The sequence below is a fragment of the Stenella coeruleoalba genome (genome assembly GCF_951394435.1).
Source record: "Stenella coeruleoalba genome assembly, chromosome: 7".
Lineage (NCBI taxonomy): Eukaryota > Metazoa > Chordata > Mammalia > Artiodactyla > Delphinidae > Stenella > Stenella coeruleoalba.
Genome location: NC_137153.1, coordinates 105,233,464 through 105,247,494, shown reverse-complemented (window position 1 = coordinate 105,247,494; position 14,031 = coordinate 105,233,464). Strand labels below are relative to the sequence as shown.

General features: G+C 39.7%; 1 protein-coding gene across 4 annotated transcripts in view; it reads right to left on the bottom strand.

Moving 5' to 3' along the window:
- Window positions 1–8,074: 8,074 nt before the first annotated feature.
- The window catches only part of PAPPA (pappalysin 1), a gene marked incomplete at its 5' end in the record, with an annotated part of 543,378 nt that continues 537,421 nt past the window's right edge, over window positions 8,075–14,031 (bottom strand). For all 4 annotated transcript variants that reach the window (XM_079927208.1, XM_079927210.1, XM_079927209.1 and 1 more), the window contains one exon: window positions 8,075–13,808. In XM_079927208.1, coding sequence (XP_079783334.1) covers window positions 13,701–13,808 — 108 coding nt within the window. In that variant the 3' untranslated portion in view covers window positions 8,075–13,700. The remainder of the gene's footprint in view (window positions 13,809–14,031) is intronic.

Sequence of the window (14,031 nt, the reverse complement as noted above, 5' to 3'; positions counted from 1 at the left end):
TGGGAGATAGCCGACCTACTCAAAATATCCAAATCAGGCATTGAAAATCATTTGCACCAGCTTGGTTATGTTAATCGCTTTGATGTTTGGGTTCCACATAAGTTAAGCGAAAACAAACTTCTTGACCATATTTCCACATGCGATTCTCTACTCAAACGTAATGAAAGTGTTCTGTTTTTAAAATAAATTGTGATGGGCAATGAAAAGTGGATACAGTACAATAATGTGGAATGGAAGAGACCGGGGGCCAAGTGAAATGAACCACCAGAACCACACCAAAGGCTGGTCTTCATCCAAAGAAGGTGATGTTGTGTATATAGTGGGATTGGAAGGGAGTCCTCTATTATGAGCTCCTTCTGGAAAACCAAACTAATTCCAACAAGTACTGCTCCCAGTTAGACCAACTGAAATCAGCACTCGAGGAAAAGCATCCGGAATTAGTCAACAGAAAACGCGTATTCTTCCATCAGGATAACACGAGACCCCACGTTTCTTTGATGACCAGGCAAAAACTGTTACAGCCTGGCTGGGAAGTTCTGATTCATCCAGTGTATTCACCAGACATTGTACCTTCGGATTTCCATTTATTTTGGTCTTTACAAAATTCTCTTAATGGAAAACAATTCAATTCCCTGGAAGACTGCAAAAGGCACCTGGAACAGTTCTTTGCTCAAAAAGATAAAAAGTTTTGGAAAGATGGAATTATGAAGTTGCCCAAAAAATGGCAGAAGGCAGTGGAACAAAAGGGTGAATACGTTGTTCAATAAAGTTCTTGGTGAAAATGAAAAATGTGTCATTTATTTTTACTTAAAAACCAAAGGCACTTTTTGGCTAATCCAATATATATCACATCTTCTTTATCCATTCATCTTTTGATGGACATTTGGGTTGTTTCCATGTCTTGGCTATTGTGAATAGTGCTGCTATGAACATAGGGGAGCCATGTATCTTCTGAATTATAGTTTTGTCCAGATATATGTCCAGCAGTGGGATTGCTGGATCATACGGTAACTCTACTTTTCTGAGGAACCTCCGTACTGTTTTCCACAGTGGCTGCACCAACTTACATTCCCACCAGCAGTGTAGGAGGGTTCCCTTTTCTCCACACCCTCTCCAGCATTTGTTATTTGTAGACTTTTAAATGATGGCCATTCTGACCAGTGTGAGGTGGTACCTCATTGTAGTTTTGATTTTCATTTCTCTAATAGTTAGCAATGTTGAACATCTTTTCATGTGCCTACTGGCCATCTGTATTTCTTCTTTGGAGAAGTGTCTATTTAGGTCTTGGAGCCTTTTTGTTTTAAAGATTATCATGAGAGTTGTCTTTCCCACACTAACTGGTCAATGGAAGATGGGGTAGTTAGGGAAGTGGACATATTCCGTTCTCCTCATGGGTTTGGAACATGGCCAGTGCCGTGCCCAGAACCAAGGTTCTGCTAGTCATGGAAGGCAACTTTTGGCAAAAAATGCTCACTTAGCAGCAGTTATGGTACAAATTGTTAACTTGTTCAAGGGGGTGAGGATAGTACAAAGACGATGATATCTCTAATCAGGTTAGACAAGAGGCATTCTGGACAAGAAGGAGAGTACTGGTTAGGGAGGCAGACCTGGGCCTCTGTGGCTGCATGATGTGTAGCCCTAGAGGATCTCCTCCCCAACCCAATCTTCAGTTTATTGTTTGACAAATAAACTAAACATAGAAAAGCAAATGTAACATTTATACTGACACTGCCCTTTCCATTTCCATGATGGGCAGCTATGGACGAGGAAAGTTCAGAGAGATGACTTTCCCAAGGTCACATTACCTTTTCTCTGGAGCCTGGATGTGTTATAAAAACCCTTCTCCTCCCAGCACCGCAATCACTACCAGTCAATATGTGTTGAGATTAAGTTAAAACAATTTCCATCCCTGGAGTATTTAAATAATTGGTTTTGGCTTAAACAAACTTAAGATAATCATGAGAAGAGAGAATCAGTGTAATGTAGTGTTTACACTTCAAAGAGATTGGGACTTGATTTGGGGCCACTCACTACGAACAATCAGTTAAACACTGAGGCCTAGTTTCTTTCACTTGTAAAAATGAGACTCATGATCCCTAGAACAGTATTTTTGTGAGAATTAAAAAGAGAAACTAACCTGCTTCCATGTCTTGAAGAAAGACATCCCTTCCCTACTCCCACTCTTGTTGTTATCCTTTTGAAGTACAAGCTAGAAAATAGAATAATACTGATTTTGTTTTTTAATTTGTCTTCACCCTGGGCCTGTTCAATTTCATGGGCGACTAACTGAGATTTGTCATTTCACAGAGATGGAAGCAAGTTTAATACACTGTACAACCTCAGGCCTGGTGGTGTAAAAGTGATGTACATTTTCTCCATGTAAATACTGGAGAACTAGGCTGAGTGTATTGTATCCGTCCCCCTACAACCTCACTTCTCCTGGAGAGTGCTGCCTGCGATGGGAGTCATATTTACCCAAGGATGGGGTGGAGAGGTGTACTGAGTACCTGCTATGTGACAGCCCCCTGCTGGGTTCTTTACTTAAATTATGATATATTTTCCTTAGGACAGCCCTTTTAGGACAGAAATGATGAATCCATTCTATAGACAAGGCTACTGAAATATAAACAGGTAGAGAACTGCCCAGGATAACGTAGCATATAAATGGCTGTCATCCCAGATCCCATCTGACTCTATTCTGATGCCTTCCCCAAAGCCACCTTCTTTGATCTTAAGACATCATCATGACAAAACCACTGAGAGGTCATAAGGAATATTACTTGTATTTCCAGACCTACACACTTGATCACATGGTTTTAGATTTTCAGATTTCGTGATAGCTGATCCTAGAAAATAGCTAGATTTCCCTGTCCCAGTATTTCATTATTAAAGGGAAATCTAATAGGAACTCTACTTTCTACTCAATTCATCTGTAAACACAAAAATTCTCTAAAAAATGAAGTCTATTTATTGAAAAAAAATTAAAATCAGTGAATAGCAGAGGTGTGTAATGACTTACTAGAATCACAGAATGTTAGACACTGAAGATCATTTTGTCTAATTTCACCATTTAATAGAATGGGTAAAATCCTCTGTCCACCTACTGTCACCACTTTCATCCAAACAGCCATCATTTCTTTCCTGGACTACGCATCATCCTCTGACTCCCTACATCTGTTCCTAGCTCCCTCCATTTTCTTCTTCACACTGCCACTTGAGGGGTCTTTCTCTATACAGCAGTTCCTTATTAGTTATCTATTTTATATATTGTAGTCTGTATATATCAATCCCAATCTCCTAATTTATCCCGTCCCCCCTTATCCCCTAGTAGCCATAAGTTTGTTTTCTACCTCTGTGACTCTATTTCTGTTTTGTAAATAAGTTCATTTGTACCATTTTTTTTAGATTCCACATAAATTATATCATACGATATTTGTCTTTGTCTGACTTACTTAGTATGATAATCTTTAGATCCATCCATGTTGCTGCAAATGGCATTATTCCATTCCTTTTTATGGCTGAGTAATATTCCATTGTATATATGCACCACTTCTTTATCCATTCATCTGTTGATGGATACTTAGGTTGCTTCCATGTCTTGGCAACTGTGAATAGTGCTATGAACATTGGGGTGCATGGGTTTTTTGAATTAGAGCTTTCTTTTCCAGATATACTCCAAAGAATGGGATTGCTGAATCTATTTTTAGTTTTGTAAGGAACCTCCATACTGTTTTCCATGGTAGCTGCACCAATTTACATTCCCACCAACAGAGTAGAAGGCTTTCCTTTTCTCCACATCCTCTCCAGCATTTATTATTTGTAGACATTTTGATGATGGTCATTCTGAGCAGTGTGAGGTGATACCTCATTGTAGTTTTGATTTGCATTTCTCTAGTAATTAGCTATGTTGAGCATCTTTTTTTTTTTTTTTTTTTTTTTTTTTTTTTGTGGTACGCAGGCCTCTCACTGTTGTGGCCTCTCCCATTGTGGAGCACAGGCTCCAGACCTGCAGGCTCAGCGGCCATGGCTCACAGGCCCAGCCGCTCCGCGGCATGTGGGATCTTCCTGGACTGGGGCACGAACCCGCGTCCCCTGCATTGGCAGGTGGACTCTCAACCACTGCGCCACCAGGGAAGCCCTGTTGAGCATCTTTTAATGTGCCTGTTGGTCATCTGTATGTCTTCTTTGGAGAAATGTCTATTTAGGTCTTCTGCCCATTTTTTGATTGGTTTGTTTTTTTGTTATTGAATTGTATGAGCTGTTTGTGTATTTTGGAAATTAAGCCCTTGTCTGTCACATTGTTTGCAAATATTTTCTCCCATTCCATAGGTTGTCTTTTCATTTTGTTTCCTTTGCTGTGCAAAAGCTTCTAAGTTTGATTAGATCCCATTTGTTTATTTTTGCTTTTATTTCTATTGCCTTGGGTGACCGACCTAATAAAACATCACTATATCAGGGAATGTTTTCTCTATGTTCTCTTCTAGGAGTTTTATGGTAGCATGTCCTGTATTTAAGTCTTTAAGTCATTTTGAGTTTATTTTTGTGTATGGTGTGAGGGAGTGTTCTAACTTCATTGATTTACATGTGGCTGTCTAGCTTTCCCAGTACCACTTGCTAAAGAGGTTGTCTTTTCTCCATTGTATATTCTTGCCTCCTTTGTCAGAGATTAATTGACTGTAGGTGGGTGGGTTTATTTCTGGGCTCTATATTCTGTTCCATGGATCTATATGTCTGTTTCTGTGCCAATACCACGCTGTTAGACTTAAGTGATATCTACAGGACACTACATCCAAAAAAAAAGAAAGAAACTAGAATACACATTCTTTTCAGGCGCACATGGAATTTCCTCTAGGATAGACCACGTACTAGGATGCAAAAAAACTTTAAGAGGATAGAGATTATTCCAAGCATCTTTTCTGACCACAACATCATAAAACTAGAAATTAACCACAAAAAGAGAAATGAGAAAAAAAGATTGCATGGAGACTAAAAAACATGCTACTAAAAAAAAAAACAGGTCACAGTGAAATCAAAGAGGAAGTAAAAAGTATCTCAAGATAAATGACAATGAGAACACAACCATACAAAATCTATGGGATGCAGCAAAAGCAGTTCTAAAAGGGAAGTTCATAGCGATACAGGCCTTCCTCAAAAAACAACAAAAATCCCAAATAAATAACCTAACATACAACCTAAAAAACTTAGAAAAAGAACAAACAAAATCTAAAGTCAGCAGAATGAAGGAAATAATAAAGATCAGAAAGGAAATAAATAAAATAGAGATTAAAAAAATAGAAAAAATCAATAAAACCAATAGCTGTTTTTTTGAAAGGATAAACAAAATCAACAAACTTCTGGCCAGGTTCACCAAGAAAAACGAGAGGACCCAAATAAACAAAATAAGAAATGAAAGAGGAGAAATAACAATTGATACTGCAGAAATGCAAAATACTATAAGAAAATATGAACAATTATATGCCAACAAAACAGACAACGTAGAAGAAATGGATGAGTTTCTAGAAACATACAGCCTGCCAAAATGGAATCAAGAAGAAACAGATAATTTGAACAGACTAATCACTAGAAGTGAAATAGAATCTGTAATTTAAAAACTTCCTGAAAGCAAAAGTCCAGGACTCGATAGCATCACTGGGGAATTCTAGCAAACCTACAAAGAAGAACTTATACAGATCCTTCTCAAACTCTTCCATAAGACTGAAGAGGAGGGAACACTCCCAAAGTCATTCTGTGAAGCCACCATCACCCTGACACCAAAACTGGACAAAGACATGACCAAAAAAGAAAATTACAGGCTAATATCTTTGATGAATATAGGTGAAAAAATTCTCAACAAAATATTAGCAAACCGAACCCAACAACACATAAAAAGGATCATACACCATGATCAAGTTGGATTTATTCCAGGGTCACAAGAATCGTTCAACATACACAAATCAATCAATGTGATATACCACATCAACCAAAGAAAAACAAACAAACAAAAAAAAAACCCATGATTGAATAGATGCAGAAAAAGCATTTGATAAAATTCAGCATCTATTCACGATAAAACTCTTGCTAAAGTGGGAATAGAGGGAACATTTCTCAACATAATAAAAGCCATTTATGACAAACCCACAACCAACATAATACTAAATGGTGAAAAGCTGAAAGCCTTCCCACTTATTTCTGGAATAAGAGAAGGATGCCCACTCTCACCACTTCTATTAAACATAGTATTGGAAGTGCTAGCCACAGCAATCAGACAAGAAAAAGAAATAAATGGTATCCAAATCAGAAGAGAAGATGTAAAATTGTCGCATGGTGATGAAGATTCCACACAAAAACTATTAGAACTGCTAAACGAATTCAGTAAGGTAGCAGACTACATGATTAATGTACTGAAATCAGTTGCATTTCTTTACACCAACAGTGAAATATCAGAAAAAGAAAGTAAATAATAATAATAATCCTCTTTAAAATTGCATCAAAACAAACCCTGGGAATAAATCTAACCAAGGATGTGAAAGACTTATGCAATGAGAACTATAAAACATTGATAAAGGAAATAGAAGATGATTGAAGCAAATGGAAGGATATCCCATGCTCTTGGATTGGAAGAATTAATATAGTTAAAATGGCTGTACTACCCAAAGCAATCTACAGATTTAATGTGATCCCTATCAAATTACCCATGACATTTTTTTCACAGAACAAATTATCCTAAAATGTATAGGAAACCACAAAAGACCCAGAATTGCCAAAGCAATCCTGAGGAAAAAGAACAAAGCTGGAAGCATCACTCTTCCAGACTTCAGACAATACTACAAAGCTATGGTAATCAAAACAGTGTGGTACTGGCACACACACACAAAAAAGACTTTCTTAATCTTTCTATTTGGGAAATATTTGCCTCTTTTCATAACTATTCTTTAAATCTTGTTTCAATCTTCACAGTGAACTGAATTGAACTGAGTAAAACATTCTCTTTAATAATTTATATAACTTTAGAAATGGCCAGTTACCTGGTAGAATTTAGCAATGACTCTTGTTTTATCATTTGGTGCCCTCCCTCGTGTCTCCCAGTGGCTTGTGTTTGTAAAGAGTCCAAAAAACCTATGGGTAGTTCTTGACTTCTCTCCCCCTGCCCTTTTATGTCATTCACAATGATGTCCCCAAACTACTCTTTTATGCAGAATTCAACATTTCAAGTATCAGCAGATAAACCTATATTATGGTGGTACTGCCAGCCCATAGCTCAGTGTACAGTGCATGCAATGCCTGTGCAAGTACTTGAATGCTTTAGTGAATCTTGTTTTTATGCTTCTAAAAACCAAGTTGATATTAGAAAAATTAGTGCATTATTAATACTTGTCATAAGCAGCTGTATCTCATCATAACAAGAGTTAATATAATCTGTGTCTGGCACAGTTCTAAAATCTTTGCGTATCTCAGTTCATTCCAACAACAACTTCATGAGATGGGTACTTTTATTTCCATTTTACAGATAAGAAAACTAAATTTTAAAGCAATCAAATAGCTTTCCAAAGATTGCATAGCTACTAAGTGATCTCATGAAAAATGAGATCCAGTGGGCAGCTCAAAATCAGCAATACTTTGGTCTCAGCTGCCAGTTCATTTGATAAACTGGATAACTGACTGTTCAATTATAGTATGAAGAAAATAAATGAAAATAATGAATATGCTGAAGTTTATCATTGGAGAGAGCATCAAAAATATTAGACATGACTGGAAGTGATATTCGTTTTAGCTCCCTGGAAATGAACTTTCTTATAACATGTAAGAATGTTTTTCAATTTTTGCACATGCAAAGTGTAGATGCCTTCAGGAATTATTTCTGTAGAAGATTGGGTGTATATTAGTTTCAACTTCCTGCTACCATTGATCTTCTAATTCTAGGCACTGGGATTCTCTTCCATGTTAGTGTGTATATGTGAGAGTCTTTTAGATTTCCACAAGAGACAAAAACCACACCACTACTTTTGAAGCATACAAGCTATTATATATTTTCATAATATAGAACTTTTAAGGTATAGTAATCAACAGTGGCAAAATATTTCTGTCTTTGACATTATTTGTTTGTGAGATCTAACCTGTAATTGAGACCAGAGAAAACAGTATGGAAAAACAAATCCATGAGAACAGGATAAAAATATCATGAACAGCAAAATATGTCTGAGTATTTAAAACCGTATAGAAAAAATAAATTAGATGAACAATTGTGTAAATATAAATTAAAAAAGATGACATCCTTAATAAATAAAGTTTACTATTTACATTTTTATATATTGCTGAAAGACTTAACTTAGATCCATAAAAACACATAAACAGGAAAAAATAAAACCCAAAAAAGGAGCAGCAAATTTATGCGCGTGAGGTACAGAAAAAGGATTGGAATTGTGTTTTGTTTTTGGTGCTTAGATTTTCTTTTTTCTTTTTTTTTTTCTTTTTTATAGTAGGCCAGTAGAATTCTCTTGAGAACAGATTTTAAGCACATCAATGGAAAGTCATTTTTTGGTAGTTTCCAGAAGATGTGAAACAGATTTCAACATCATAATAATTAGAAATACCCATAATAATTATAACAATAATAAAAAGGTATAATATGATACATAAATATGGAAGAGCAGTTTGTAATATGAATACATTTTCTCTAGACGAGATCACAGTTTTATTTTGTAAATATTACATTTAAGTATATATATACACACATATATGTACAACTATATATACATGTGCATATATATGTAAATTTATATTTATATATAATATCTTTATATAGATAGATATCTGTGGACAGGTTATTGATTATAGAGACCCAAGGAAGCAAGTCAATAATTGTTCAAACTTCTCCTCAATGACTGCTGGTGTAGAGTTTAAGAAGCCCCGACTTTGCACTCAGAATGCTGTATCTTTTTCTAATGGAACACTCGATGTGGAATTTTAAGTCTGAGAAGAAAAAGCGATTTTAGGGACTCCCTTACTCTATAAAGTTGGAAATGGCCCAGAAGTCTTGAACAAGCAGTAAGCTGACTTTTACACGGTAGGAAGTCACTGTTTTCTTTCTTTCTTTTTTTTTTTTTTTAATCAAATTATAGAACCGGTAAAGGCCAGAATAAGGGGGAGAAAGTCCAATTTCTCTACAAGTGAAATATTCTCAAATGCAAGCCTCTCTCTTAAGGTGGATTCTAATCTAGGAGCTCCACCTTTATTCCTTGATATATCAAATGAGCACTCCCTGTCTTTCTTAAGTGGCCAGTGGGCCTGTGCATTCTTGAAAAGTAACCCATAGACTTTGTGTCAAGCCTTGGCTCTCACAGATTGCCACAGCCCCTTTAAAACCTCAGGGCCTCACAATCCCCGCCCTCCCACTGTGAGGTAGGTAAGTAGTAGTATCCCCATTTTGCAGCTGGAGAAACTGAGGCAAATGGAGAAGCAATATGATGACTTGTTCAAGATCACTGAGCAAACTGCTGCCTGGAGTCAAGAATTCTGTGTTCTTACTCTAGGGACACAATTCCTCTCTTGGCTATTACACATTTCTTTTAAAGATCAAACAATGGGTAGGAATTTGGCGAAACTTGAGCAAATTACAAGAACAGGCTTTTTAGTTTTATGTTTGTTGTTTGCTTTGTTTGTTCTGTTTCTCAAAAACCATGGGAATTACCTGTCTGGTCATGTAGCAGCTTTTTAGGAAAGTGGACTGTGCAGTGTGATTCTAAGTGCAGACTTTATAAAGCCCAGTGCTCTAATGGTAAATACAAACATTTTATAATGTGAAAAGTGTGACACAATATGTCCCCTTAATATTTGGAAAAACCAGTTTCAAGCCCTCCCCATTCCCTGCTATCACTGATTGACACCAAACAGATAGACAAAATGCCCCCCCCACCCCGCCAAACAACAACTACATATTAAGGGGAAAGATGCCTTATTTCCTGGACCTACCACAATGTACAGAAAAAAACAGACAGCAATATAAAATCCCACTCTACTCCTGCTAGGGAAACCTTTATGCTTGTGTCTACCTACTGAGTCTGTAGAAAGCACAAAAATAGGTTTTTTAAAAAATTCTTATTTTTAATCATGCATTTTATTTACTTTTAATCTCCTTATCTTCTATTAATCTCTATCTGTACAGCCCTGTCACCATCAATTTCTTCTTTTTATTTTCCCACTTGAAGTAGTTCCAGAAAAAAAAAACAACAAAACAAACTGTTCACTTGAATTTATGGTTTCCTTCCTTCCTTTCTCTATTTCTCTTTCTTCCTTTCTTTCCTTCCTTAACACAGGTAAGACCTATAACAAATTGACAGTTAGAACCAAGTTAAATCAAACCTGGAAGGGAGGTAGCCGAAATCTGTCTCAAAGAATTATTTTCAACAAATAGCATTGAAGCATTGGCCAAGGTGGGAAGAAGACCAAGAGAACTGTCTAGGCAGTGACTCAACATGCTGAAGCCAGGACTAGCAGCTGATACCCTCCATCTTCAGAGCCTTACTATTTACAGTCATTGATCTCTCCCTTTCATAACACCCCAATTCAGCCACCAGAATGGACTTCCCATGGACAGTCTTCCCTTAAAAGGTGGCTGGCACAGAATCTGGGGGGTCATGCAAGTCCTCTGGCAGCCAGCAGGGTTGCGGCTTGGAAAGTCTTCCTAAGAGAAGGCTTGGAGAACTGTCCACCTTATCTTTTCTTTCTTGCTGTTAACAGGCTAATACTTCTTCAGAACTTCCAAGTTCTGAAGAAGCTAATACATCTTCAGAACCTCCAAGTGCTTTAGGACCTCTGAGCTGCTGACAGACAACAGTGTTTCAGAGCTGCCTCCTTGTGAGTACTCCACTGTCCTAAACTGGAGATGATGATCAGGGGATGAGATACTGAGTTTATCCCCAGAAAGAAAATGAAACCGAGAATCAGTGCATTGCCTGAACAGAGCTGACTGTCCTCCACTAAGGTTTGAGAAGGGCCTATTAATGACACCTTGCATGTGGGCCCAGGGCTGTCAGTCAAGCAGCCTCTCCCACGTAATATCCTTGGCAAATATGAATCTGTGAGTAACAGGTTTGAATGATGGCAAGGAGGAGACTGGAAGGCTCTTTGCTCGTAAGGGCTCGATCAACCCGAGAATCTGAAGGTAGAAGTCAGCCTTCAGGAAACTCTTCTCAGCTGAAGTGTGTGTGCAAGTGAAGGAGGAAAGAGCATGGGAGTCGATTTCAGGGAAGCTGGTGAGGTTCTTCTGTGATTCCTGCCACCCCACCGTTAGTAATGTTGTCTTTGGGTCTCCAAGGCTTTGCACTACTTACTGATGTAAAAAAAGCAACTGGCAGGGCTGACTCTGTTATCTTTCTTAGTTTGTTCCTTCCTAGCTAGCACCACCCAGGTTGATAACTCAGCTAGGGCAGAAGAGGGGCTTTAAGAGCTGGCAAGAGTTCTAAGATACTGGAGAGGGGTACAAAATGGGATCAATGCTTATATGATTATTATTATTTTGCCAAGGATTGGCCCTGGTAATTAGAGGAAAAAAATGCCCTGAATATAAATGAGATATAAGTTTGTAAGAGGAAATATAAAGGATTTGAGCCAGGCCTTAACAGTGGAGAGCCTAGAACTCAATCTCAGAGTCTGTAATATGGTACAAGCCACACAAAACTACCCAAGCACTGCATCCTTATTTGTGGGCACCTGTGCAAAAAGCACCTTGATATATTTCTTAATATAACAGACCACAGATGGCCAATAGATATCTTCTCAAGTGTTCTTGATCAGTAGGTAATTGCTGTTGGGAGTGATACAGTAAGAAGGTTTCTGAAGTTATTTTTGGTCCCTGGAAAAAGGGCTATAGCTGATTAACAACGCCTGCGTCAGATGCAGGAATGAGGAAGGTCAGCCCATGTGCCTAGTATTTTCCATTTCTATGCTAAACTTTGTTTTTGTTGGTTCACTAGACTTGAGATGATCTGTAGCAATCTTTACGCGATATATCTAGTTTAGATACTCCCATCACCTCACTTTCTCAGTTTCAAAAATCACGTCAAACTTAAGCATTCTCTCCACCTCATTCTGGATTCACCTCTTCCCATATTAATTCAAAAGGAGTGGACAGGTAACTGGCTGAACAGAGGCAAAGAGGACCCCAAAGAGGTGGAGGCTTTTATGCGCGTTTGGCTAATTTCCGCTTAACTTTTGGAGGCTGAGCACAGGAGAGAGGGAAGGGCTGCCCCACCACAGGTGTGGCTGGGGTACCGGGAGCTGGAAGACTGTGGAAAGCACGATGGCCGTGCTGGGGTGTTGGGGACCGAGGCTGTGAACTCTGGCTTCCCTCTGACAGCCCCTCTGGAACACGGTCCAGACAGATCCCATCCAAGACGGTTGTCTGTCCCAGGACTCTAGCTACTCGGGGCAGCAGTGAGGTCCTCAGACCCAAAGCCTGCTCTAGCCTGGAGGGGCAGGAAGGCTTGGATAAGGATGATCACTCAAGAGTCCCTAAAATTCCAGCAGTCTCTGGAGGGCTCCGACATCATAGAAATTTAACACTGTTCCACTTGGTTATAAGATCTAACACTGGCTTAGACATTCTGGACTCTCAGTGAGGGTTCCAGCATCTTAAGTCCCTCAGTTCCCTTCCAGAATGAGAAGCCCACCCCTGGGGGACTTCACTTCTCACCACGTGGGCCTATGAGGGGTCTTCTCTTGCACAAGGGCTAAGAGGTGAGGAGCTGTGGAAAAATGTGGGTCACTTTTAAGGCAGACTGTTTGGTTGTGTGGGGTTTTTCCTAACCTAGTCCTACCATCTTGGGGTACTCAATGTATAGGATAGAGCAGCCGGAAAAGTAGCAGCAAATGTGGTCCCAAGGCAAGATCTGGGGAATGGGAGGGATATTATGGCCTCAAGCCTCAAGCAGGGGGCTGTTATAATGCCTTGACATTGCAATCCTAAGCCACTTCCAGCTTGGCCTCGAACCCTGGAGCTGGGGTAAAATCCCCCACGGCAGCGGAAGAATTTGGGGGCTTTGCATACCTTGGATTCTTTACCTCTTCCTGGGTCCTACTTCCCTAGAAGGTAGGTGATCAGAGACCGTTTCACGTCCAACCCCGAAGGACTGCACCCTTGTGCACACCTTCCATATTGTAAGCCACAGGCTGCGAGCTATCTTAGCATTTCAACACTTGGTCCTGGCAGTTTCTCTAACTCTCTTTCTCCCAAGGACAGTGTCGGCTAGGAGCCCGGGAGAGGAAAGACTGAGCCTGCCCCAGTCTCTCTCTGCTCCGTCTCCAAAACTGCCCTCACGCGGGTGTTCGCGCAGGTGCGTACGCAGGCACACCTACTAACCGCAGGTGGGCACACTCCTAGATACGTAACTCCTACATACATGTTTCTTGCTGTGGTCGTGTGACAAACGGTTAGAATTTTAGGAGGCTCAGGGACTGCACGCCGTATATGCAGTCCGTCTAAGACTTTGGGATGGGATTCCATTCCATCATTCAGCATGGCGAGACGTGGTTCACGTGCCCCCACTACGAGTCCTTCCTGGGTGAAATTAAAGGCAGACCGGTTGGGTGCTAAGGATCCCTGGTGTGGAGAGGCCATTCCGTTGAGCAGCTGACTGTGAAATCAATACCAAAGGGATGCGGGTCCTGGCATTGGGAATTCTTTGACAACTCCTTGTCCTTCCTTAGCCATGGCTGTATCCTCGGAGGTCTTTCCGGCTGTGTTCCTGGGCCTGGGGGTCCCGACAAGCACAGTCACCCTGTAGGTCACAAGACATAGGGAAGGGGGTGACCTGCAGAGAGAAAGATAGAAGAAGTGAGCCAGGTGGTTGAGGCCAGAACAGCAAATTCCAGAGGGGCAGTGCAGGGCAGAGGGCAGATCACTGGATTTGGGGAGCAGCAGATTCAAGACATGACTCTGCTTCTTACTAGCCCTGTGATAACTTTTATCAAGGTCACCATGGTCATGATCATAGCGCTTCCCATTTTCAGGGGCATTTATTACAGGTCAGGCAA